The sequence below is a fragment of the Uloborus diversus genome, chromosome 1 (assembly GCF_026930045.1).
Source record: "Uloborus diversus isolate 005 chromosome 1, Udiv.v.3.1, whole genome shotgun sequence".
Classification (NCBI taxonomy): domain Eukaryota; kingdom Metazoa; phylum Arthropoda; class Arachnida; order Araneae; family Uloboridae; genus Uloborus; species Uloborus diversus.
The window spans coordinates 7,040,311-7,068,235 of NC_072731.1; the positions used below are offsets into that span (position 1 = coordinate 7,040,311).

Genomic DNA, 27,925 nt, shown 5'->3' on the forward strand with positions numbered 1-27,925 from the left:
TAACTGAAAAAGAAACTTTTATTAGGATGAACTTTCCTAAATACAAGTATTACACTTACATTCATTCTTATGTTTCTCATTAGAAACTTTTTTTAATTGCACAATTTACAAACATGAATACCAATTCACAAAGGAAGTTATGGCTGCTTCTATAGGCATAGGGAGGCTTCCATAGGAGCTTTAGATACAAAATATTCCACAGGATTTAGCGATTCAGACGACACCTATAGTTGAGGTAAAGCTAACATGGCAGCATTGTAGAGGCTACAGAAAATCCGATTACATCACTAGCATCATACCAAGTTAGCCTTGCCACAACTGTAGAAGATTGCATGAACTTCCTGTTGTAAAATTTTTAATTAAATGTAAATGGTAAAAGCTTGCCAGATTTGTGTTTTTATCCAAGGATTTGAATAATTTTACTTGATTAAAAAACATATGTTTCAAGCAAAATACCACAGTACATTTCTCTACTCTCTAGTTTTTCTTTAATTTTGTTTGAAGCTAAGAATATTACAATGGTAATTATGTACACACAACCTATGGCTGCTTCTGTGCCAGTTAACTATTAAACACTAGATTAAAATAAGTTAGTACCTGTACAAGAAAATGGGAAAAGAAGAAATGAACTTCCTACAAAAGTAAAATATGTTGTTTTTCAAAAAGAGCCTTTAAATAAACAACCTTCCAAGCTTATTTCTTTCACTTAAGAAATTCCAACATAAATGGTGCAGCAGAATGCTGAAAGTCTCTAAAATCATCACCAGTGTCCTTCTCAAAAGTACCAGTCAACCAATTTTTTAAATAAATAACTCTTAAAATTAAAATACAATATTATAATGCTCATTTCTTAGTGTTGACAGGTATTTTTTTTGTAGATTAACATTGATCCAAGAGTTGTGAAAATAAGGCTTTTTAGGTGATAGTCTTAGATGCAACTCAAGTTTAAATAATAGATAATAGACAAAATGTTGTTTCTCTTATTTAGTACAATAAGGATTAGTTTTTGGCCAAATATTCTTCATGGGGAATTATTAATAATAATTTTTAAAAAAAATTAAGATTGAGCAATTAATTCACTATATATATATTTTTTTTCCACAAATTATTTTGTAACAGCAAAATGTAGATTCTGAAATAAAAATAAGGAAAATACATAGTATAGAAGATTCTCTCCCTGTTCTGAACACCCATGGCACCAAACAAAAGTGTTCAGATTTATATAATCTGTTCATTATAGAACAAGACTGAACCAAGCATTTATTTATTCCTTTTCAATGAAAGTTTTCTTTAAGAGATTTCACATTATGAGCATGACATAATTCAAAAAAGCATTTAATAAATCAAAATGCATTATTTTCAAATGCTTAACATTTTCAACATTTTTGCACAACATTATCACATTCAATTACATGTGTAATAGAATCTATAATAGATTCAAACTTTAATATATTAATTTGTTTTTAATATATTTCTGATATCGCTCTGTTCCAAATTTTATTTATTTAACGTTGTCATTGCAAATACACTTTAAGTATCACTTGAAGTTTTTCATCATTGATAGAAGGATAAATTGTACTGAAATTCAAGACTGAAAGACAAGCTAGTTGCTACTTCAATACGCATGAAAGGGAGAGGGCAGTTTATACAGAGTATTGCAGATGATAAAATAGGAAGTATATACAACAAAATATCATAATAAGTATGTACAAGTGTAACATAATAGTAAAAACCTTAGGTTAAAAATAGTCATATTTTCTTGGCTACTTTTTGGCAGCTGCATCTTTGTTGGCATCATCATCATCTTCACAAGAATTTCCAGTATGCCATGTGAGTCTCTCTTCATAAAATTGGATCACTACTTGAGGGCACTTAATGTTTGCTATTTTAGAGGGAACCAGATCAGCTTCATCACAGTTTTTCCTGTGAAGATGAAAGTGGCGATTTACATGACCTATTTAAACTATTTAATTGTACAATGCAAGCACCCAATTGGAGTCAACTAAAGCAGTTTCTTTTTGAAATTACTCCATAAAAAGAACAGAAATTTAAGTACAATATATTTTTTTTAAAAATTTCTGAGAAACATATTTGTATTTGAAGCACAGTGTTGGAATCCTAGGCCGCTGTACAAGGTGCAACTACCCCCTCACTTCCAAAAGTAAAGATGTTTTACCCCTCCCATTTTAATTTTACATCAATTAACAGCTTTCAATTAGCATTGAATCGAGAAATGACTTTTTGCAGACAGATTAATTTAGTTTAAGAAAAATAAAGCTAAATTCTTCTAATAAATGAACTTCTTAAGAATGGAAATTTTTATTGGAAGAGGGGAATCTATGGTGGGTCATCCATCTTGATTTTCTAGCCCTCATTCTACATTTTTTAGAGGTCACTTAATAAATGTTGTGAAAATCAAATAACATATAGTTTGATATTGGGGAAAAAAAGGGGCAAAAAATCAATTTTAAGAGTGCCACTCTCTAATCCTCATACCTCTTTTGGCCTCCCATCAATCTAAATTTTTAAAAACTTCAAAACCAGGCTCATAACTTAGTTGGGGCAAGCATAACCTTGTAGCATTGCCAAGGCTACACAGATGCTAATCACAAGGCTGCCACTGAATTATGGTTCTTAAATAGTCAACAAACAACAAAAATAGTATCTAAAAAAGTCTTCCAATATTTTTTTAAATAGTACTAATATTAAATCACATGCTACATATACTTTAACCCATTCGGGACGAACGACGAGTCTTTGCGTCAGCGCTAGGTGGTTGGTTCTTCAGAGACGAAAAATGCATCCGTGCATTACGGTAAGTAGTATGCAGCGTGCCCAACGACGCTTTTCTGCATTTTGGATTTGGAACGAAATGTTTACAATTAGATGGTGTTACTTATCCATGTTCCGTACAAATGATTGCTCTCCTGCATTAGTATTTCTCTGTCTGATGTCAGAATGGGATCTGTCAAGTGTCTGTGATTTATTGGATTTCCTGAGAGAAAATATAAACATGTACTCACAAGTGAGAAGGGAAACGTATACTCATTTTGAAGTGGCTCTTTCTAGTTTCGGTTCCATTTATAATGGGAATGGAGTGGAGATATTCTAGCAAGGGGTTTTACTTTTATGTTCATTTGGTAGCCATGGTAAACACGTTTTATCTTCCTGAGGAGGAAATATCTTAATTTATGACTGATCCATCTATGGATCTTTTGGGCCACATTGAAACAACTAAATTATTTTTGTTAGAATTCTTCATACAGTAGTTACTTTCGAAAATGATACGCTGAAAAAAAAGGCAAAGAACTTAGAAGGAGATATGTAATTTGCTAAAAGCAGAATAAAAGACTTAACACTACGAATGAGTGTAAAATGCTCAATACGCATTTATCTGCGCTTTGAAATTTTTCATGCGGCTTTAAAATATTAATTGTTACAATATTCTTCAAGTATTTCATAATATTAAGCGCAAACATTTTCCCTGTTTTGTAGAAAATATATTGTTTAATTTTGGTACTTTTAGTTATTGTAAAAAACAATATATTTTGCATTTTTATTGTTAAATATCAATTATTTTCATCCAATTTTTTGTTATGATTGAAATTTTGATATATTTTATCATATATTAAAAAATGGTTTCATTTCTGCTTAAAGTACACATTTTATCCATTATTATGTATGAGTACTTTCCGAAATTGCGTATTAGGCTTAGTGGGAGAAATTGCTCCGGCCTGTGCGCACAGTCCCTGTGTAACAGCTGCCGTCCTGAGGGAGCACCATCTTCTGCGGACTGCCGTCCCGAAGGGGTTAATGAATAGAGTAGACATACTTCAGCTGCATGGTAAATTAAGAGGGATCACCTGGACAAGCAGAGCTCTATCCAACTTGCCCCTTTACAAATGGTGTTCCTGACGTGGTTTCGTACCCATCTTATTTCAGTTATATGAATGTGAAAGTTGTGCATATATTAGAGATATTTATAAAAGAATTAAAACATTTCAGTATACTTATTACTTTTCTAGTGCCATATTACTCTTTTAAACTGTTTTAAAACTAGGGCTGGGTAATATACCATAATATATCAATATATTTATTACCGTGGTGAAATATTTAGATTTCAATCTGTTTGATATATCGAAGACCCAGACTTAATTAAGAACTAATTGAAATAACGACTTTAAAAATACATATTCATTCATAATTCTTTGTGGTTAATGAGCGGATCATGCCTGCCAATTCCTCTAGCTTTCCCAGAAGTTTTACGGATTTTCATGCCTTTTTCCGTTGACTTGATCACATGCAAAATTTGAGTATTTTCGTGCTTTGCAGAACCAAAAAAATTGTATCCAACCAGTTTTGGTGCTACGAGCGTTTTGTAGACATGGAATGCAGCACCGCGCTGTATTTAAAGCCAACAGGGTTGCCGTAAGAGAATTCACTTGTTGCATTCAGATATTCAGATAGAATTCAAAAAAGACACTCATTTGATTGGATGATAACTCTGTGAATCTGAGAACTTCCGACATTGTAGGTTAGTTACCGAGTTTGAGAAGTAAAGCCGTTTGCATGTCTTTCAATTTCAACAATTGAAAGGAAATACCGATTACGTTTTCTTTCGAAATGATATCGGAACTAGCGGAGTTACATCTTGCTTGTTCAAGACCTGATATTTTACTTGATATGACTTATTAAACATAGGTTTCGGAATTAGGGTAGCATATATTAGGATTTCCAGTTTTCTGGGAAACATCAATTTTCTTAGAAAACCGAAAATAAGCTTGCATGGTTTTTGAAAATTATTTAAAGGAAGAAAATTTTAATGTGCAGATGATTTAAATATGGGCATCTCCCCCCCCCCCCTAAAAATGCGATTCCCCATTCAATGACGTCTGTTACGCAAAGACCTCACCCTTTGTAAAAATTTCAACCAAGGCCATTGATATACAAGAGAATAAACCACAATTCCTTTGCATATTTTTTTTTTCCGCCAAAGTTTTTAAAATTACAAACATTATTCATGATGCAATCTAATATAAATACCATTTAATCAAGAACATGAGTTCTCCACTAGAATCTGTTGCACCAATTATCTTCTCAGGATCAAGACCTCTATCAAAACCCCTTGGGCGCTCCTCCTGTAATGAGAAATTTGTTAATACAGTGGATTCCGGTTAATAAGGTCACATTGAGATTGGAACATTTCGGTCCCAACAACCGGCTGGTCTGTTTAAGCGAACAGGACTTGTGTAGCTCGACGGAGCATGCTATGCACAAAAAGTTGGAATGTCATTATGATTGTTGTGAAACCCATATATGGTGAGCATACAAAGAAAAATTACTGTTTACAAAGTTTTTTCATTGAAAAATAAGATAAATATAGCTAAAATATATATTTTTTTGAAATCAAAATAATGAAAACATGTTAATGTATAACCAAATTAGATTTATAGAAATACACAATAAAAAACTAAGATTTGTCTTTAGTAAAAAAGAAGGTTACAGATTTCAGTTAAGAAATAACTACATATTTGCAATAGTAATTTGTATTTATACAATAGTAATAACATACAGTCGGACCTCGATTTAACAAACCCGTTTAACAAATTTCCGATTTAGCAAATTTTTCCTTTTCTCCGAGTAAAATGTAAATGTCATTCCCTGTCAGATAAAGCTAAAAATTAGTGTTAAATCAATTGTTTAAGATGAAGATGATTTGCACAAAATTCAAATTAAGACGAAAGAAAGAAAATAAGCTTGTGAAAGAAATAGTCAAACCTCCCTTAATGGACACTCCCAGATAGAGGACAGTTTTTGAATCCCCAGACCCTCAAGATAAGGGTATAATGTATTTCACGCCTCGTTAGTGGACACTCCTGATAGTGGACAGTAAATCAGCCGAGTTTCGTTTTATTTTTCTGTGTCTGGTAAGCTTTTGCTCAGCACTGCATTTGTGGCAAGCATTTTTTCTACTCCTTTACGATGTTCTGGGGCTAACCAGTACCGATAAAAGGGTTAACACCCCCTTTTCTCTGAAAACAGGAGCCTTTCAAGTCAAATTTTTTAGTCGAAGCTTATGAAAATTTTGCTTTCATTTCATGCACGAAATTCCGGCAAAAAGCAGAAGAAAAAAATCTCTCCTTTTACACAGTTCCTTGCTTTATCAGTTTGCATGGGATAGAAAAAATTCTCTTGTGCAACTTAACGGCACTCCCCCCCCCCCCCCTCCTACTAGATTTTAGGAGACAAGCTTCAGTTCCACGTCTTTTCCCATCAGATGCTGATGAGGAATAGGCACTGTATTGCCAGATTAAGTGAAAAGTAGCTGATTGTGCTACATTTTGCTACAATCTAAAACAAAAAAGGTGCTGAAAATCAACAAAATTGATTCCATTGTGTTTGACTGGTTCTGTTCAGCTAGAGGAAACATTTTACACAAATATCTTCCTATTTTATTTTCCCGAAAGATTCAGCGTATTATTAACTTATTAGTTAAGTTCACTTATATAAGCAATACTCATTAATTTAATTTAGAACTATATTTTGTACGTATAGGTTTAAAATACAAAATTAAAATGCCATCATAAATTCACTCTCCAATAGCAGACACTCCGCGTTAACGGACAAAAACTTTGATCCTGACGTTGTTTGCTATTGGGAGGTTTGACTGTAAATTTAAAAAAATAAAAACAAAATAAAAATGTTATCGCAAAGAAATGGTCTGAAAAGACAGACTGTTTTAACAGTAAACGTGAATTCCCTGATGATCTATCAAATGTCATGTAATACTTGAAAAATGAACAGGGAACAGTGAAACAATCTACAAGTCGAAATGCTTTCATCATGGAGGGTTTGAAAGATTGTAGAAAACTGTCTAAGAAGAGCTAGATGAAGAAACAACTTCTTCAGTTTTGGAAAAGGCTGTTAAAAGAGGCCGCCTTTGTTTTGAAGAATATGTAAAAATAGATGATGAAGCCTTAACATCAGATGTAAGGACGGATCAAGATACAGTTATTGAATCTCAAAAGAAAAATTTAAGTGAAATTGAAAGAGACAATGAAGAAGATCCTTATCTTGGAGCAAAAATTTTAATAACTAAATGATGAGAGGGTGGTATTACAAACTACGCAATGAATCTTAATATAGAAGGAGAATGTGTTTTGGGCAGGCTTGGAGTAATCGCTGATTATGTAATCGTAATCTGCATGATTACATTTTTGTGTAATTGTAATCATAATCTGTCAATGGGACACTCGTAATCTTGTAATCGTAATTTTAATCAAGTGTTTTTTGCATAATCGTAATTGTAATCTAAGTTTAGATAATCGTAATTTTGCTCCATAATCGTATAATCCCGACTTGCTGAAAGTGAAAACTTTCAAGTTGCGTTTCTACAATGCTATGCAGACGATGGGATCTGGACTGAGGAAAAGATAAGACTTCAATAGAAACGTACAAAGGACTAGACAGCAGAACCTTTAGGCCCTGCTGTTAAAAGGGCTCGTTGGCGAAGGGTCATAAACATGCCGCATCTTAGTGGGTTTTGTACCCTGTAGGTGTCATTGACAGGAACGCGTCCCCAAGTTGGATTGGTCATCAATATTCCTTTTCATCTGTGAATGACAGACAAACAAGCGGAGCTACCGCCTCGGAAAGAGTACAATATCAACAGTGCTGTACAAACACATGTTTTCGTTTCGACAAAGTTCTAAAAAAACAGTTTTATGCCTTTGGTGTTTTTTTTTTACTTTCATTGGCGGAAGAGGAGGAATTTTGTCAAAAGAAGAGCGAATTTGGATTTGCACTTCAGTGCTCATTCACACGCACTATCTTAGCGGTTCTTTGATTTTTGTGATGACATCACTCTGGTAAGTGATTTTTCAAAATATTTTCACATCTAATTTAATCTTAAATTTATGCTTTATATTTCAATGCTGATACTTTTTAATAGGTATATAGGAGAAAAAAGTTTGCATTTAAAGATTTTAAAAACATTTGTTTTAACCTTTGTAAAAACATTTGTTTTTGAAACTGAGATATAAAAATATCATTATAAAATGCTTATGTATGTGGGGGAAAAATATTGCCTGGAAATCATAGGAAAACTTATTATACTCATTTTTACTTTGTAAAGTGCTTTCCAATTATATTGCTTTAAGAGTGTTCAAGCACCATCTTGAGGACCTCCTGACCAAAAATTTGCAATACTCTAATACGACAGTAAAAAAGCTGTTGTCAGCACTAACTTCTAGAATGAGTCACTATGAAGAATCGGAAGTGTTTCAAGTGGCTTCATTTTTAGACCCAAGGCTCAAATGCAACTGGTACGATTCAAGCACAAAAAATAAAATAAAAGAAATTATCAAGGAAGAAATAATGTCTAACAAAGACTGTCATAACATTTGCATTGAATCAGAAGATAAGGACACAAAAGATGTGTCACCAAAACAGCCTGCAAAAAAAGGGAAATTGTTTGCATTTTTAGAAAAACCAGTCAGCGCTTACAAAAATAATAATTCCTTAATACAGGAGAAAATTGAAAGGGAAATAAATGCGTATGAAACTAGCGCACCAAATAGGCATAATATTGATCCCCTAGAATACTGGGGATCCAATATTCATGTATACCCATTACTGAGCAAAATTGCTCCCAAGTACTTGTCAATTTGTGCATCATCTGCACCAGTTGAGCAGTTATTCAGTATTGCCTGAAAGTTTTATACCTCACAGAGAATTAGGATGAAACATGATACATTTAAAGCATTGGTATTATTAAAATGCAATAAAAAATTGTCTTGATTGCAGTATTTGTTTTGAAAATTTTTTTTCTTATCATTTATTTATACTATTTGAATATATTTTAATACTATGCATGTTTTGCAAAATTAAATACAAAGAGTTTTTTTTCAAAAAATAGGTTGAATTAAGTAATATTATAGCAAATTGTAGAGAATAGAATGTAGAAATATAGTATATAAATTTAAGAAACTGTATTGGTTGTATGAAAAATAATAATGAAAATTTAAATCATGTACAAAATGCATTATAATGAGGCAAGTCATTTGGATATGGGACACCTAATTACCTGTGCAGGATACAGGGGCGGCATTTCAGCATTTCGTTTGGGGGGTCGAGCTACTTGAACATGAATTTTCTCAGTACGGTATAAATTAAATATTGGTTAACAGGGAAGAATAATAAAATGGTTTTAACGTTGAGAATAATTAGGTTTGTTAAGAACTATAAATTTTTTTCCGACCAGAGCTTTAAATTTATTTTGTACTCACAAAATATCTCGATAGTAGTTTTTAGTCTGCTATTCTTGGGGTCAGGAAGTACAGAAAATTTTGTAACTATATTTAATCAATATCCAGTGTTTTGCTTTTTTTCCAGTATAGCTAAAGATGAAAGTCTCGCTTGCCACATTGCGGTTCGAAAGTATTTCTGTAACCTCCTGAGACACAAATCATTTTTAAAATGACTGACCAGATTGAAAGAGACAAAAAACAATGGAAGCAAGAAAGTTATGTTAAAAAACACACTTCCTTCAGATATCTCTTTTTCAAATAATCAAGAAAGCTTTCTAAATTGGGCTAGTATTTATTTTGCGTCATCGAAAAGTATAGTCGTAATTCACAAAACAATTCCTCTTCCCTCATACTCTGAATTTTTCTTATAAGTGCAGTGGCACAGCGAAGGGGGGGGGGGAAACACCCCTAGAGCCATTGGTTTTAACGTAAACGCAAATTCTAATGTAGTAGTTTATGCATATGAAGGGACTGTTTTGATCAAAAGCTCCGCTTCAGAAGGTGATTTTCATCAAAAAATACCCTTCAAAAGATATTTTTCATCAAAAAAAAAAAAAAAACTCTCCAGAAGGTATTTTTGATCAAAAAACCCCCTCAGAAGGAATTTCTGGTTGCGCTAGTGTACTAGTGTAATATTTTCTTCTTCGGTTTCTATAACCAACAGACTAACCTACATAAGACCGAAAAGAAATGTATCTCATCAAATCCTGCCTCAATTTCTTGAAAAACTGAGTTGATTATTTTATTCAAAATATTAATTCAATATTTTGACTACAACTTCATGTGGGTTTTGTCACCTCTTCTACATTGTCATACAGTAAAAATTGTTATAGAAAGTTTTGTCACACAAAGTTCCACACTTGGTTCAAGTATGCATTAGTGCAAAAATTACTAAGAGTTTCAATTGTCAATCCAATAATTGAGATTGAAATTTTTATGATTCAGTGTAGCATTGTTCAGAAAACGCTCCGCAGGAAATAAAATAAACAAAAATTCAAACAAAGTCACATATATTAAAATAACATTATATTTTCTATCTTTGAGAAGGTCGCTTTCCAGTAATTCTTCCAGGGAGTTTTTATAGGTTTAACTCTTGAATACCATTTGTGTCACACTGAGATTGTCAAGTTAAGAGCCCCAAAATATATTTGTTGTTGATGTGAAAGTAACTTTTGATGTGGGAAGTTTCTCAAAAATAGCATATCTTTACAAAACGTTTCTATGAAAGCATATAATACATATGTATCGAGTTGCTAAAATGTGTTTCCAGTACCGGTAATTACTGAACACTTACTAGCTAAACATTAATCATGAGCATTAAATTTATGTAAAATGACGTGGATTTTACGTGTAAAAATTGCGCAGTCTCCACACTATACGGGCATCTCATACAAGATGCGCCATCATAACATAGATTACACAATTTTGAAATATTTAATCCATATGAAGAAATTTCTTCTTTAGTTAAGGCAAACCATTCTTCTCCATCAGTTTTTTCTGTTCTGAAAATGCAGGCAAATGATTTTCTATATCTAAATTGAATTTACCCATTTTTTATTTTTCTCAGTGAAAAATTTGGGGGTGCAACCGCCCCCTCTTGACCCCCCTATTTGCTGCCCCTGGCAGGATATATGGTCAAAATAGTTATGTAGCGTTTAAAAGCACAATCAAAAATCATAATTTTTTAACTATGACATTGTTGCCGCAAAATAATAATGAGAATAATATAGTATATGTGCGCATGTATTTTCCTCTCACGAGTCTGTAATCGTAATCAAAATCGTAATCAGCACATCGTAATTGTAATCTATTACATTTTTGACATAATCTAATCGTTGCTGTAATCGTAATTACGTTTTGGCAGAGGATTATAATCGTAATCATAATTGTAATCACCTATTTTTCGAGCTGGTAATCATAATCGATTACATTTTCTCATAATCAACTCCAAGCCTGGTTTTGGGTGTTAAATTGTTTGAAAGAAATAGATACTTTTGTGTGTGTGTATGTGTAAAAAGCTGTTACTTCTAAGCATTGAAGCAAAAATCTATACAATTTTCTTTTTAATTAATGTTTTTAGAAAAAATATTATTACTCCATTTTGACAAATTTTGTTTATTGCTGGTTTATTTGATTTACTATAAGTTTCTTACTTAAACAATAAATATATATGCTAATGTATGCATTTTTGTATTAATGTACTTCAGTTTCTACATTTTCTGAGTATCAAAAGCATAACTTTCTGTCTGTTTACTAAAAATCAGATAAACGTGGAAATCGGTTAGAACAAAAAATTTTCATGTTCCCGTCAAGTTCGTGTTAACGAGGTTTGACTGCAATACTACTACCTACTTTTCACTCCAGAATCCCCCATACCTAGCACTATTTGTGGCTTAGCCAGTTGGATGGGACCCTGAAGACAGCTCTGATTTTTTGAACCAGACCAGAAACCGAGCAATCCCTGGTCCAGCACCCCCCCAGAGGTATCGTTTCACTTGGCGGACTTTGTAACAGCAAGCATATTTAACGTCCCCCCAGTTGCCATTAATGAAGACGGTGGATGTTCGACTAATTGTATAATAAGTTTAATGTGTACTTGTATAGACTTTTACGCACAACATGCATAAAGAAAACTTAAATTAATTTCGTGTTCTGTTTATAAAGAGGAGCTGGCTATGAAAGTCTTACAGCAGTCATTAAGAATTTTTCCCTATAGTTCTTTCCACAGCATTAACGCATTCATGATCATTTGAATCATAGAATCTTCCTTCACAACAAATCAGAAAGATCATTTCTATTGTCTAAGAATGGCTCAAAATTTTCAATGTGAAAGCTTTTGGTTGTGTGTCATCGATGTCAGTATCCTCGTTGGTTTTGTCCTCTTTTGTCGCTCCTTAAAAGCTCTTCTTCCAGTGAGTTCTGAACTGTGTGAATTTAATAACTTAACTTCTGGAAAGAGATTTGGAACCAATCGTATAAAATGTCTCCAGTGGCCCAAGTTCGATTATTAGCATGCCAAAATGCAGTTTTTTACGTGAAATCTGCAATCTGTAGAAGTTTGGATTTTGAAAGAGGGGAAAATTATATGTTTTCATTGCTGCATCCGCATAAAACCGAAACTCATCAGCGTAAAACAAAATAAAGGTGTCAAATCTTAAACCGAGTATAATCGAAACCACGTAAAATAAACCCTCGCAAAAGGAGGGTCTGCTGTACAATACTTCCTTTACTATGTAAAAGGAAGTAAAAACAGAAAACACCCTAAAGGTTTATCTATAAATGTGATTATCCACTAAGTTTAGTGGATTAATATCTTATGAATATTAAGCTAGAAGAATGTCTTGAAATAAGTTAAAATTAGAACTGTGTCCAGTCTCAATGTGAAGGTTTTTTGCCATCACTGTAAGTTTGGGACTGCTTGAAAATGCTCGGTAAGTCGAAACGACCTATTGAGTGTAGCCTGGTCATGGTCCATGATATGAAAAGTTCGTCGCCTAATTAACTATGTGCTTGGCGAGTTAAAAATACTTTTCAGCAATAAAAATAACTGCCTAATATTTTTTTAACGTATTAATATCCTAAACTAGTTTGCTCACTATTGTTATCTTTTACCTAAGCATATCAGGTTGCATTTGACCATACTGGTTTCAAATGAAGAAGTGCCGAAAAAGTGTACATGTCTATAGAAAATGCAATTTATCTAAACCTAATGAACGCAGGTGGTGTGCTTTTTTAAATGCATCATACACACCTCTACCTTTTTCTTGGGTGGAGCTTCAGATGATTCTCCATTTATTCTCCTCTTTTTGTCAGAAGAGGATGAATCTTTCTTTTTCTTCAGCTGGTTTTCAAATTCTTCAATCATCTCGGGACAGTCTAAATTTTCCTCAGGCTCCCAGGTGTTTTCAGAACTATAAAAAGAATATTTGAAATAAAATGCCTCAGTACACTTTATACGAAAAATCATAACATTATATAAGGATGAAATAAGCTACAAAAAATAGGAGAACTCCCCCTTCTCAAACTTTCCTCTAACTAAAGACCACTTTTCAAGGTGGTGAATTTAGTTCAGAGTTTAAGCTGAATTCAAAAGTTTTTCAGCAAAAAATAGAAAATATAGCTTTTACAAAATGTTTAAATATCTTAACTTTATGAATACGTTCACATGAGTTTCTAAATGCCCCAGTGTGTTTCATCTCCAGTTGAAAACAAAATTCAAAATCAAATTTCAAATTAAAAGGATTAGAATTTTATTTACCACTGAGAAAGTACAAGTTTAATTTTTAAGATTGTACAAATCCCATCCTCACAATAATGCGTTTATTGGAGGGAGATATTGCCCTAAGTATTGTTGCTAAACTTAATAGTAAGGCAAGTATCTTTCCAAAGATTTCTAAAAAGATTAAGCTGAATATCGCAAGCTCTTTTGGATTGTGCAGATTTTTTTCTTTTTTTAATAGAGCGAAAAAGCACAAGTCTTGCATTTTTGTAATTTAGCATGTATTTTTGCATTTTGAGAAAATGTGATTGTAGTAGAACCCCTGCTTTAGCTGGTTCGTAGAAAAATGCAGCTCCAGCAGAGTGGAGTGTTCTTAGATACAGATAAAATAGCTATTATTGCGGCATCTGTGAAAGATATATTCATACTACTTATTACTCTCTTTTTCTCAAACCTATGATTCATTTTTAATTCATACTGACAACATGCTAATTTTTTTCCTTCTGTCAAGCAAAAATATCTAAAAACACACTGAGAAGGTTAAGCACCTCAGCAATCTGGTGCCCATAGCATACGCTGTCTGTCCCCCTCTAGTTACATCCTTGAATATATTCATATCACCAGCTAATTGTATCAGGGAGTGGGGGGAGTATTACCTTCTTTTTTCTTTCTATTAACATTTGTTGGAATGAATAAATCAGGGCTGCTAATTAAAACACTTAGACTATCAGGGGTTTCTTAGATATAATTTAAATTTTGAGCAGCTGCAGGGCTTTTATACCTTTAAGTTTTGAAAATTTAGTAACACCAATAATTTTAGGGATTTTTGAGTGCCACATAAAATGAGTATCAATCAAGGGTAGATTCAGGGGAGGATCAAAGGGGTCCCCCTATCTCATGAATTAATTCTGATTATTATTAAACTTCAATTTTTAGATACGGGTCAATCCATGTCACTTCAACCCAGTCATGACACCCATAGTCTCAGATTTTGGTGAAATTCGGCACAATTGTTCCTTTTATAAAGTTATGAGAGAATGCAAAAATTTTTTGCTGTATCTCGAACGGTTTAGATTTTATGGAATGTCAAAGTTTTCTGAATTTTACGATTTTTGCCGATGACGCGCGTGAAAACTAATTCGCATTTATGCAGAAAATAAATTATAACTTCCCTGTTTACCAACCAATATTGTTGAAATTTTTTTTAATAAACCTGATTATCCAAGGATTACAGAAAAAATACAATTTCATCAATAATTATCAGTAAAAAAAATAAGAAAAATTCCTAAAGTACAATTTATTAAGTTTTTTTGAGAAAGTTGGGAGCTATACTTAAAATGAGATACAGTAGAGAACCAATTATCCGGGAAGTTCAGGACCATAGCTATCCCGGATATCTGAATTTCCCGGTTTTCTGGATTGCTAAAAAGAGTTTTTGGCCGATTGTTTATAAAACTTAAATTACTATAATAAATAGTAATACCTATCAAAATAAGAAGAAAACAGTTCAGAAATGCTTATACAAATACAAAAGTGACGACCAGCAACAGGCTCTGGGACCAGTCTACTAGTGAGAGAATAATTTAAACACCAAAAACCTTAAGTTTAATAAGACCTGAGACCCTCATACTCATTTTGAAAAGGAAAGAAAAACACCAATTTTCGATGTTTTAAAATGAAAGAGAATGAAGGGAAGGGCAAGAAACAAGTTTTTGAACTTAAATGTGCGATTCTTCTACGATAGTGTATGAGAGAATTTTTGTTTTCATGAATGCGTTTTTTTTTCTTCACTTTATTGTAAAAGGTTTGGCATCAGCGATTATTGATAACTATTGCTTTTGCATTAAGTTAATACCAATTGAAATTTAATTTGTGAGTTCCTGCAGTCTTTTTACAGTTTTGCGTTTAACGATTTCTAGATTCCACCATCAACTATCCGGAAAACTCCAGAATCGCGGCGTTTCACGCGCTTTTGCGACGTCACTTCCGCTCTAAACTGTTTTAATTAAAGGCCACTCAATAAAATATTGCATTATAATGTGACAATATTTATTTCTTTAGTTTTTAGTTGGAATAAAACACAAAAATTTCAGACTTACGTGTGTACTTTTTAGTTCAAGAAAATATTCCGGAAATTTTCCCCTGCGTTAAAGACAACCCTTTGAAGTTCATTTTTGTAAACATTTTCCTGAGTTATAGATGTGTCATATGGTATTTATTAAAAAACTGCTCATTTTCTTTTAGATATTTCGAAAAAAATGCTTAGTTTTTCAAAAATTGCCGAAAATGCGTTTTTTTAAAAAATGGTGCGAAAATCGGCAAAAGGTTGCCGGTTTTCTGGTTTCCCAGTTTTTTGGTTCCCGGATAAAAGGTTCTGTACTGTATCTCCAAATGGGTAGTAAATAATTCCTCCATTTTTTTTTAATTTCTGATCTAAAAGATGTATTTTATCACATAAAAAAAATTAGGTGGTTTTTACACTCCTTCATTTCAACAAGGGGCACAAAACATTTTTTAAGATAGCTGCATGAAGAAAAAAAACATTAACACCAGCCTTGCTCTCAAAGGGTAAAAATCTGACTACTATTATGCAATTTTGTCTGGATGAAAAATTAGATTGAATATACAACACATAAATGGTTAAAATTTACATTTAAAACTTGTGATTACAAAAATTAGGTGCAATGATGAACATCCGATGAACATGTTTATTGCAATGAAAATCATCAACTTACCTCAAGGAACATACATAATGTTAAAAATCTTTTAACTGCAGATAAGTGAGCTAATACTTTCAAAAATTGAGCTGACAATATCCCCCCCCCCCTTTTTTTCTTCTATTTATGATCTTAAAAATTCATTTTATCACATTTAAAAATCACCTTTGTAATTTTCCCCTTCCTTCATCATTTTTTTAATCTTTAAAGATAGAAATTGTTTCAACTAACTTCTCTGGGAACTTCATAACCAAAATGTTAAGCCAAAAAAAAAGAAAGAATGAAAAAAAAGTGATCAACCAGGATAATCCACTGTCATTCATCTTTATTCATCAAGTAATAAATAAGAGCTCCCCCTCCCTTCCTCCTACACTTCCAAGTGATGAATGAAAATAAACAAAGTAGCTGCACAAACCTCTTGAGAGGCTCATTGAGCCCCTCCCCTCCCTTGAGAGCTCATACATGAAACTTGTCTGAAAAAGTTAGGTCTTTTTGAAACAGAACATATGGCCTTAACTTGTGTAAAATATACAAGTTCATACCACATATTATATGATTGGAGATTGTGCAGTTGCACTTAGGGTTTCCCACACATGAAATCATCATAGAAACAGAACTACAAACTTTAACCAGTCAGTCATTCAAAAGCTGTTGCTTGAGTAACACATATGATTGAGTTTAATACTTTAACTGATTCTTATTTCCAATTACAGTCTTTTTAGTTGTAATTAGAAGTGAAAAGTTTTTGTTCTAATATTGTCGTTTAAAAAAAAATTGCTAGTAAAATTTTGATTTTGCATGGCTGTAAACTAAAAATGGAGACATGTAGCGTTGGAGAAGTTAAGCATAGTGATTGTCATTTGTTGAGTTTTGTCAAGAAAAAGGACACAAAGAGTACTAAAAACCTCTCTGAATCTGAGTTAACTTTATTGAAAATAAGAACAGGTGCAAGCAATCAGTTAAAAACTATTTGTCTTCATCATCAATGTGTGTATTTGCAAAAGTATGAATTTTTACAAAAGTGTTGTTGTGAGCCTTTTGAAAGACACAAATCTTCAATTCAGAAAGGACTTCACATTGTAACTTTAGAACTAAGTAGGACTATTTCAGCAAAAGGATTTCAAGTGAAACCAGGACAGAAGCTTTGTGCGAATTGCAGGAACAAGTTTTCTCAATTGAATGAATTTTCTGACGATATTGAAAAAACCAGTGAAAGCAGAAATTCCTCAGAAGAAGAAGATGATGGATTAAATCTTAATGAGTTAAAAAAATTACAAAAAAAAAAAGACAAATCGAGGAACTGAATTCTTCTTTGCATGATATTGGATGCTCCCCAGTGAAATTACATGCACTTGGAGAACACAGCAAACCATCTTATGGCAAAGAAAAGCTACAGAGAGTGCATGAAACTGTAAAAGAAAAAATTCAAAATATTCTTGAAGTTAATTTGCCAGAAGAAAAAGATGTCACAGAAAAAGATATTATTCAAAAATCCAAAGATCTAGATCAACTTATTTCCATTATTAAGAAAGACTTAAGCAATGCTCAAAAAAAAAAAAAAAAAAATGTTGACAATTCCAGCTGCATTGATGTGGCCAAAAAGGAAAATAATACAGACTTTCAATGCTTCTAATTACACAGTTCGCAAAGCACAAAAACTGTTTAAAGATAAAGGTTTTTTAGCAGAACCGGAGCCAAGACGGGGGAAAATGTTAAGTTCTGAAACTATTCAATTAGTAGAACAGTTTTATCAAAGTAGCGAACATTCTAGAATTCTGCCTGGAATGAAGGATGTTGTGAGTGTTCGAAAAAATGTTTACGAAAGAAAACGCTTAATTTTGTGTAACCTCAGGTAACTGTATTTAAAATTTAAAATAGAATACCCAAATATGAAGATAGGTTTGTCCAAGTTCTGTTCATTAAGACCAAAGTGGTGTGTTTTGGCTGGTGCTAGTGGCACACAGTGTGTGTATGCACAATTCACCAAAATGTAATTTTGCTAATTAAGGGGGCGGGAGTGGTAGAAGATTATAAAAAACTTATGTCTTTCATTGTTTGCCAGGACACAAAAAGAGAATGCATGCTGCGACATTGTGATGACTGCCCATCAAAAACCAACCTAATCCAGTTTTTAGAGTCTAAATTCGAAAATTATGAAAATGAAGAACTTGTTAACCCACAGCCAGTGGGTTACTACAGATCGTACTGAAATGATAAGATGTTCAAGCTCAGTGACAGAATTCATTGATATATTGGTTGAAAAATTGAACAAATTGATTCCACATGCATTCATAGCCAAATCGCAAACTTCATTTTTCAAAAATTTAAAAGAAACTGTTTCATCATACATTGCTGTAATATCAATGGATTTTAGCGAAAATTATGGTTTTACAATACAAGATGAAGCTCAAGGTTACCATTCAGGCCGAGGACTGCTGATGGCCTTTGAAAAAAGTGAGAAAGGTGACAAATTTGAAAACAAAGGTGACTAAAAGGTGACAAAAAAATTGACTAAAAGGTGACCAAAAGCAATTTGTTAAGAACTCAAAAAACAGAAAAGGATTATCTCTTTTTACTGACTTTCACCAAAATAGCCTAAATGCGTTTTGTAAAGATTTCTACAGTTTCACTTTCAATACGTTTTAATTTTTTTTCCATTTTCTTAGTTTCTTCTTCACAATCCTTTCTTTTTTGCTCTTCTTCTTGCTTGTGTTTCAATTCCAAATCCTTTTTCCTTTTACATTCCTCCATGTATGTTGTGTAATTTGCGTGTGCTTGTTGTGCACATTTAATCATTTCTGGACCTATTGGTAAAGAAAGCAAATGAGGATATTCTTTTACAGCGTCTTTAACTGTAAGTATGCTGTTTAAAAATTTTTCAGTCCTTGCTGTCTTATTTTCACCAAAAAGATGCTTTGAAATGGAAAACAGTCTTTCAATGTCAGCATTAACCATGTGATAATGCAAGTGAAGCTTTTATCACCTTAGAAACATTGGGAAACTTCAGAACATTGGAAGTTGAGTCTTTTTTTGAAATGTGCTGCTGCCAGTGGATATCAATGGTTTTGTTTTCGGATGCTTCATCATCTTTTTCCAGCTGAAAAAGTTTCCATTCATCTTGCAACCTATCAAGTGGAACATTAAAAGGCATGATTTTGGTAATCTTTATCAAATCCTTACAGCTTCTAGATTTACTTCTCTCTTTTGGATCCAAAAATTTGAAACTTTTCAGTAACCCGTTTGATATGCAACTTTTTTCTGTTACATACTTGCATGCAGTCACACAATGCTTTTTAACACCTCTTAAAAACATAACCTTTTCATTTTCTTTCAGTTTTGACAGTTCATCTGTCACCTATCCACTAACAACGAGATCTTCAAGAGGTAGTATGTTACCAACTGCAAACAGTTTATCCGTGTCTACGTTTGAAAAATCAACTTTCTTTATGACAGAGGCTTTTATAACTCGAGCCATAAAAGTTTGAACAATGGTCTCTATTTCTTGGTACAATTTGTGTATCATAGGCGCTTGGCATTGAAAGCGTTTCGTGAACTGCATAAACAAATCAGCAGATGAAAAGATAAAATGCAGCTCAGCTTTTATAGAAGGCCTTTTTAAAACATTTGCAACAGCTTTATATGACCTGCATTGCATAGCTGAATTCTTTTTCAAAGGCACATGTTTAAAAAAATAATACTGAAGAGCACCCCACTGTTCCAGTAGTCTGTTTGCTGCAGGTCCAAGAGTAAGCCAATGGGTAGTTGTGTGTTTCAGGAACTTGTGATGAGGTGTATTTAGTTGAGCTTGAACTTCGTCGAAGTCTTCATAACGGGAAGGCCAACCATCAAAATAGCTATAAAAACTAAGAAGAAGTTCAGATGCTTCTTCACCTAATGCATGCCACTGCAATGCTTTGACATACGCATTATGCATTGTATGAATACCGCAAGTACCAATATTTATTAGGCTTTTTCTCGTGTCTCAAGGATAATGGTGTCAAACAACCTAAAAACCTTTTTATTAACATAAGGACCATCCAAAGGAAAGCATGAGACATTTATTCATGGATAATTATTCTCGGTAAGTGCTTCAGATTGCTTCTCAATCGAAATTTCACCAACTGCCTTGCCCAAGAAGAAAGTTTTGAGGTGCCTTGTTGTGATGCAACATTGGCTTTCAGACCGATATTTTGTTGTTCGTTGCAGTTCTTTTTTGTCTTTGACATTGGTAGTTTCATCAAAGCTCAAAGTATAATGGGATAAACATGCTTCTTTTAACATACATTCCCGAAAATAAGGAGCAAGTCCATCTGTAGAAGGGATAGAAAGACTGGTTCTGCTCATAGGGTGCAATTGCAAGCGATAAAAAAATTTCCCGATAGCATAGCTATTTTTCTTAAACAACAACAAGGTGGGGGGGGGGCATATTTAAGGCTATTTTTTAAACTAATTTCACGGTTAAAGCTACCATTCAGATACTTTTCAAAGATTTAATTATTTAAAAAAAAATTCCTAAGACGCATTTTAAAAAAGGTGAGAAAGGTGACAAAAGTTGCAAAAGGTGACTAAAAGTAACCAAATTTCCAAAAGGTGACTAAAGGTGAGAAAGGTGACTGACTCCTCGGCCTGTACCATTGGACCTCACAGTCATGTACTATTCATCCTGTTATGATCCATTGCAAAGGTCCAAGTAATGAAAAAAATATTTCATCACTTTGCATAATATCCTAAACCATGAACATTTGCATAAACCTAAAACATGATGTAGCTATGGTGCATAAAGATTCAGGAAATAGTAATAGCATTCATCAAAGAGAAACACCCTCAAATCAGGATTGTTCACTACTTCAGTGATGGATGTGCTGGGCAGTACAAAAACAAGTTCAATTTTATAAATTTGTGCATGCACGAGAATGACTTTCAACTAAAAGCTCAGTGGTCATTCCACGCAACTAGTCATGGAAAAACGGAATGTGACGGAATAGGGGGTACTGTCAAATGTGGAGCCAGAAAACAGTTATCAACAAGAGCTAGGCAAAGAAGTATTAACCACAAATGATCTTTTTGAGTTTTGCAAAACTAGCTTCAAAAATATTCACTTCCAATTAATTTCTAAACAGGAAGTCGATTTAACTCGCCAGACTTTAGAAAGTCTATTTAAATCAGTAGAAACTCTTCCCGGAACAAGAATGTTCCACAATTTTCGACCATTGGATAATTTGGGAAACATTGAAGCAAGAAGAATTAGTAGTGATAAAAAACCAGCTCTCACTTTCAATCTCTACAACAAACAGCAAACTTCAATTGTGAAAATAGAACAGTTGTATTCTAGGTGCTTTTTCGCAAGTATATATGACAATTTGTGTTATTTTGGCATGGTGAACAGGGTTGGGTTTTTTGCCGGCAAAAAGGTATTTTTGCCGGGACAGTGGAAAAAACCATGGCAAAAATGAAAAAAAAAACGGCAAAAACCTAATTGCAAATAAAGTAGCATTATATTGTTAATCAAGAAATAGTGACAATATAATATAAATAATGCACTTTAATATTTTAACTATGTCTCACCATGTTACTTCTAATTTATAAGGTGAAAAATAAATAAAAAAGAAATGTTGGCATTGCAAAACTTAAGATTTTAAATGTTTGCTAAAACAATTTTCTTCAGAATGAGCCAATTCCTTCAATGCTAAAACAAAGAATTTACTTAAGCTTAGTAAATTAATAAAAAGATTGAATTCTAATTATATATACATATATTTAATTAATCACTTTTTTTCATCCCACTAAGATTTTTAACCTATTTAATTAATAACAGAATATTTACTTGAATACAGAAAAATATTAACTTTTCCTCAGTAAGGAAATAATGCATTTACATGCAGTACAATACCTAAAGATTTCTGCACACTAGTCGCAACTCTTCAAATGTGTCCTGCAAGTTCTGCTGCAATAGAGAGATGTTTCTCAAATTTTCCTTTTATACAATCAAAAATACGAAACCGTTTGTCAGTTGCTTCTCTCACGAAACTACTTTATTGCTATGCCATGCTTAAACAACAAATAGGTTTTGATGAAGATGGTATAGACTATGATGATTTAAGTGATATTTATATTTAAAGAAATGTGTATTTTGCTTTTTAATTACTTTTTTTTCTTTTATTTTACAGTTGTATCTTGATTAAGTATACTTTATATAGATATTTAGTATTCTGTAAAAAATGCTATAATAAACAAGCTAATTATATTTTCATTGTAAGTTAATTATTTGTCTTAGATGTTACAAACTAAAGTTTTATGTTAATGTTTAAAAATTTAGAAGTAAAAATGCTCCATAACTTTAAAAGTAAGTTAAACCTTAATTTTTTTTAAACTATGGAAATAATTAAATTAAAATTTTATCAAAATCATTTCATGCAGTTACTTCTATATAAAAGGAAAAAAAACTCCGTAAGTTGTTAACACAAAATCTATTTTTGGCAAAAATCTATTTTTACCAGGCGGTAAAAACCGTGGTTTTTTCCATGGTTTTTTCCGCCCCCGGCAAAAACTTGCCAACCCTGATGGTGAATGAGGTAAATGAAGAAGAAAAAGATGTTACTGTAAATTTTATGCATCCTCATGCACCTTCGCCATCATTTTTCTGGCCAAATAGGGAGGATATTTGTGCAGTCCCTATTGCTCATGTCCTTGCAGTTGTGGAGTCCCCCAAAACAACAACTGGAAGAACTTACCAATTTTCTCAAAACTTTATGAAAACAATCAACTCAATTTTTGAAAATACAAGTTCCCCTATCTGCAATTAAAAGAGTATTTAATATTATGCATGTTCCTTGAGGTAAGTTTTTAAAGATTGCGATTTTCATTACAATGAACGTGCTCATCGAATGTTCATTACAACATTTAATTTTGCAATCAAAATTTTTAAATGTAATTTTTACCATTTATAAGTTGTATATTCAATATAAAGGTATGCTCCAGACAAAATTGCATAATAGTAGTCAGATTTTTACCCTTTGAGAGCAAGGCTGGTGTTAATGTTTTTTTTTCTTCATGCAGCTATCTTAAAAAATGTTTTGTGCCCCTTGTTGAAATGAAGGAGTGTAAAAACCACCTAAATTATTTTTTTACGTGATAAAATACATCTTTTAGATTAGAAATAAATAAAAAAAAAATGGAGGGATTATTTACTACCCATTTGGAGATATCTCATTTTAAGTATAGCTCCCAACTTTCTCAAAAAAACTTAATAAATTGTACTTTAGGAATTTTTCTTATTTTTTTATTGATAATTATTGATGAAATTGTATTTTTTCTGTAATCCTTGGATAATCAGGTTTATTTAAAAAAAATTTCAACAATATTGGTTGGTAAACAGGGAAGTTATAATTTATTTTCTGCATAAATGCGAATTAGTTTTCACGCACGCCATCGGGAAAAATCGTAAAATTCAGAAAACTTTAACATTCCATAAAATCTAAACCGTTCGAGATACAGCAAAAAAAAAAAATTACATTCTTTCTTACATCCATAATAGAAACAAGTATGCCAAGTTTCCTCAAAATCCGAGACTATGGGTGTCAAAATCTCATTTTTTGGGTTGATTTGACGTGGAATGACCCATACACCATTGGCCTAAAGAAATATGAATCTTGACAAAAATTTGAGGAATATGATCCATGGCACAGGTTATGCCATTGAAAATTTAGGGTAGGAGGGGGGGGGGGGGCTCCGAAGCATATGAGGGGGTGCACAATCCCTCTTGAGGAGATGGGGGCACCCCTGCTTAACTGATACTTTTTTACTTTCTTCTATATCTAATATATAGAAGAAAGTATTGGATTCGTGCAAATTTTCGAATTTCGAATTTTGACGGATTCGAACGTTTTGAGGTGCGCTGAGTCCATTTCGACTATTTTTGGAAAATGTCTGTCTGTCTGTGTGTATGTGTGTGTGTATGTATGTGTGTGTGTCACGTCTGTGTGTGACCAGTTTTTTGTGGCCGCTCTACAGCAAAAACTACCGCACGAAATCGAACGAAATTTGGTACACATATGTGCCCCTATGTGAACTTGTGCCCATTGGTTTTTGGCGCGAATTCCTCCAAGGGGGGTGGAGCAATGGGACGTTTTTTGAGTTACGCGTGCTTGCTATTCCTCAGGAAGTAACTGGCGGAATCAAACAAAATTTGGACCATATGTTGCCATTAACAGGAACAGGTGCTGATTCAATTTTGGTGGCAATAACTCAAACGGGGGTTGAGCTATAGAACGTTTTTTGTCGTCAATTGTGACTGCTGTATCTCAAGAAATAATGAACGGAATGAAAGAAAAATTTATCGGCAAGTAGACTTTAGTGGGTATAAGAGCTGATTTTATTTTGGTGTCAAAAACTGAAAAGGGGGTGGCGCAATCGAATGTTCTTTTTTTTTCATTGTGAGTGCCATTTCTCAAGAAGTAATGCTACGTTCTGGATGAAATTTGGAATAAATGTGAATCTATTTGTAAATAGGCGTTGTTTCAATTTTGGCGCCAATCGCTCCATGGGGGTCTGATTTTTTTTTTTTTTTTGTGTTAATAAAAATAGCTTTATAAATGCAACAATAAGAAAGATAAATTACAATATTCTCGTCTGCTTATTTCACGTGATTTTAATTTTTGGGAGATAATCGGAAATGTTATCGCAATGATTTAAAATTAATAACTGTTGCCATTTTATGTTTGTTAACAAATAAAACATCTAATTAATTCAAGCAAGGCTTTTAAAATAACTTTCAAGTCGTTCTTTGCTTTGCTTTTGCGGGAATTCAGGAATTCGGACGGTCGTCATTTTTTTTTTTTTTTGCTGGGAATATTGCATTCTTTTCAAGCATAGGGATTGATCAGAATTCACAAGAAAGATATAGAAGAAAGTTTCGTGATGGCCACAACATACTAGTTTTATATTGGAGGTGTAATGCTGATCATTGAAACTTAGCCGCTCTTTCAAATATTTCTGGATATGCCTCTGGTATTGATTCAAATTACACGATGAAAAATACTTACTCTGGATATCCTTTCCACTTCAAAAAGTATTCATTTTTGTTGTTGGTGATTCTTTTATCTAAAATCTTCTCAACAACAAATTCCTCTTCTTCTTGAACTTCCTTTTTAACCTTTTTTGAGCTCATCCTGGGAAAATTATTCCACTTCAATATATTTCATATATAACTGTGCTTACTTACAATTTTGTTAATCATTCAATATGGAAAAGCATTCTGGGTTAATATTACCTTATCTGACTAAATTTTGGACTGCTGCTATTTTAAAAATAAACATGGCAACTAGAAAAAGCTGTATTGCTTGGCTCAAAACTCAAGTGGCCAGAGATGGTTCAAGAGCATCAGAACTCACGTTGCTATTAACCATCTTGATATTAAGTGAGCAAGAAATTTTTTAGGATGTTGTAAATTTAATAGCTTATATTTATTAATGGCAAATCCAGCTTTTAGTTTTAGAAGGGGTTCTAGTGTTATTAACCTAGAGAAGTTGTGCTTTGGTCGATTCCCCGCCCTTTGTCAGATATTCCGCTATATCCCATCACCCCTTATTCTAATAATGGGGCCCATCTGTGTAGCTGAAGGTCAGACTCTCCCCAGCCCACACACTTAGTTCTGAGAATTTTATTCGGTATTTCAAGGCTGCACAGATTTTGGAAATGTATGTTGGTCATTTAGAACAACAGTGCGCCATCCTAGTCAGGTGTCATTTTCTCCCTGGCACTTCCTTTCTTCTGCTTTTGTCTCACGGATCGCTACGGCGGGGAAAAGACCAAAGCGCAAGCACTAGCATAACAGAAGGAAACACGACTTCTCCAGGGTTAAAATAAGCACACAAAATTCAAAAGAGGTCATAAGTAAAATCTCTCATTGTAATACAGGAAAAGCTCATTAACATAAATACCAAAAATACAACAAAATGTGTTAAAATGAAATAAGAATTTAATCCTGTTTTATTTGCCATTAGGATAAGGTAAAATTTTTTCCCCTTTAATGAAAGAGTAGTTTCTCAAAAATTCACTAAAATAAAATTTGATGCGAAAAAAAGCTAAGAAAAATTTTGGGTGCTCAAAGTGCTCCACTTTTAGTGCATTAAATGAATTTTGAGCTCAATATGAGTGTTTTAACTTGCTGTGCATTGAAGGAGCACATTTTTTCATAATCGTGATTTAGACAACGAAGAAACTTTTGTAGATGAAGGAAACGAGGTCATTGAAGATGCTGCAAAAGTTATAGTCTTATCTGTTGAAAACAGTTTAAAAACAATGTAGAATTATATTTCTTCACTAATTAGTGTACCAAATAACATTTTTTCTAATACAGTAAAATCTGTGAAGTTGACCACCTGCCTAAGTTTACCGCTTTTTTTCAGGCACGGAATCAGCCCTTATCATATAAATCAACCTCTGTAAGTTGAAAACTGAAGTAGTGCACCGCAAATGGTCCACTTACACAGGTTTCACTGTATTACAGATTTTTTTTTTGTCTGCAGTTTTAATTCATAGTTTCTTTTTACTAGCGCTTGAAACTTGCAACGTAATTTCACTGTATCAGGCATAATAAAGGGTGTCTCTGACTGATCTGGATAATTATCCTGAAACGTTTTAAAAATCATGACTCAAATGAAGATTGAGGTAAATCACAGGATTTTTTTCCAACGTATTCTGAAATCCATCAAATAAAGTGCCGTTTTTTTTCAAAAAAAAGTGAGGAGGCTAGCAAACAAAATGTTTACTGAAATTACGAAGGCATTGAGGGAGGATGAGAAATGAGAGGAGGCCATACCTTTTGAGCATTGCAACACATCATGCATTGGAATTAATCCCAAATGAATCAGAGAGGATTCATTTCCAACTTAGTTTTTAATTCGAGCAAAACGAGCATGATTTTTAAAAAATATGCAATCAAAAGAAGCTTCAAAAATATTTCAGAAAAATAAAAGAGAATAAGTAACAATAACAATAAAAAACTGACATGACTAACACAGCAAAGAAATTAACGTTTGAAAAAAAATTATTAAAAAACAAACAAAAAAGAAATATTAGTTCACATGTTTAAAAATGACTTTCTTAATGACAAAAAAATTTTCCCCAGTTAATTTTGTTATTATAATGAATGATCTTTTTGGTAAAATTAAACAAGATTAATTCACGAAACTTTTTTTACTAGAAATAAATACATGCATTAAAAAATTACTTCAATATATGCAACACCGAAAGGGAAACTTCTTATACGAATCCGCTCCCGCGCTGAAGCTAAAATCACTCGTTTCCGCGCGCGACAGCCAATACAAAAACACCGCTGAAGTAGTGCTGCGTCAACAAACATAAATTTTTTAAAATTACTTTTTAATCTACCAAATACTGTAAGTTTTGGAATTACATTTTGCGTTCGAGAAATAATCAATCAAGAACAAGCTGATAATTTGGTTAAAATATTTGCGACACCAATTTAAGTTTGCGAGTTGCTTTAGCTGAAGTCGAAGTTACTGTTTTTAGTCTTCCACTTGTAGATGGAGGAAAAAGTTTTTGATAAAAATAAATAAAATTAATGCTGTAAGGTCGAGGGGGGTTGACGTGGGGGCAGTGGTTCAGTGGAGCAGAAAACGACACGCCAATAGGCAAAGGCAAATGGGGGGGGGGACGCT

General features: G+C 33.0%; 1 protein-coding gene across 2 annotated transcripts; it reads right to left on the bottom strand.

Moving 5' to 3' along the window:
- LOC129234414 (chromobox protein homolog 3-like) lies at positions 1 to 27,557 on the bottom strand. 2 transcript variants are annotated; one of them, XM_054868412.1, is made up of 5 exons: positions 27,475 to 27,557; positions 25,286 to 25,411; positions 13,066 to 13,219; positions 5,044 to 5,138; positions 1 to 1,923 (listed from the first exon to the last, which is right to left on the bottom strand). In XM_054868412.1, exons 2-5 carry the CDS (start codon positions 25,408 to 25,410, stop codon positions 1,764 to 1,766), a joined length of 534 nt encoding a protein of 177 aa, XP_054724387.1. In that variant the 5' UTR covers position 25,411; positions 27,475 to 27,557; the 3' UTR covers positions 1 to 1,763. The 2 variants fall into 2 exon arrangements, with proteins under 2 accessions (XP_054724387.1, XP_054724386.1); XM_054868411.1 differs by having other exon boundaries at positions 13,060 to 13,219.
- Between the last annotated feature and the right edge of the window lie 368 nt (positions 27,558 to 27,925).

Excerpts from the sequence above, each read along its gene's own strand:
- LOC129234414 (XM_054868411.1), bottom strand. The coding sequence starts at position 25,410 with ATGAGCTCAAAAAAGGTTAAAAAGGAAGTTCAAGAAGAAGAGGAATTT. Across the intron at positions 13,220-25,285 it reads AAGTGGAAAGGATATCCAGA|TTCTGAAAACACCTGGGAGC; the intron begins GTAAGTATTTTT and ends TTCTTTTTATAG. Across the intron at positions 1,924-5,043 it reads CTCATGTTCTTGATTAAATG|GAAAAACTGTGATGAAGCTG; the intron begins GTATTTATATTA and ends TCATCTTCACAG.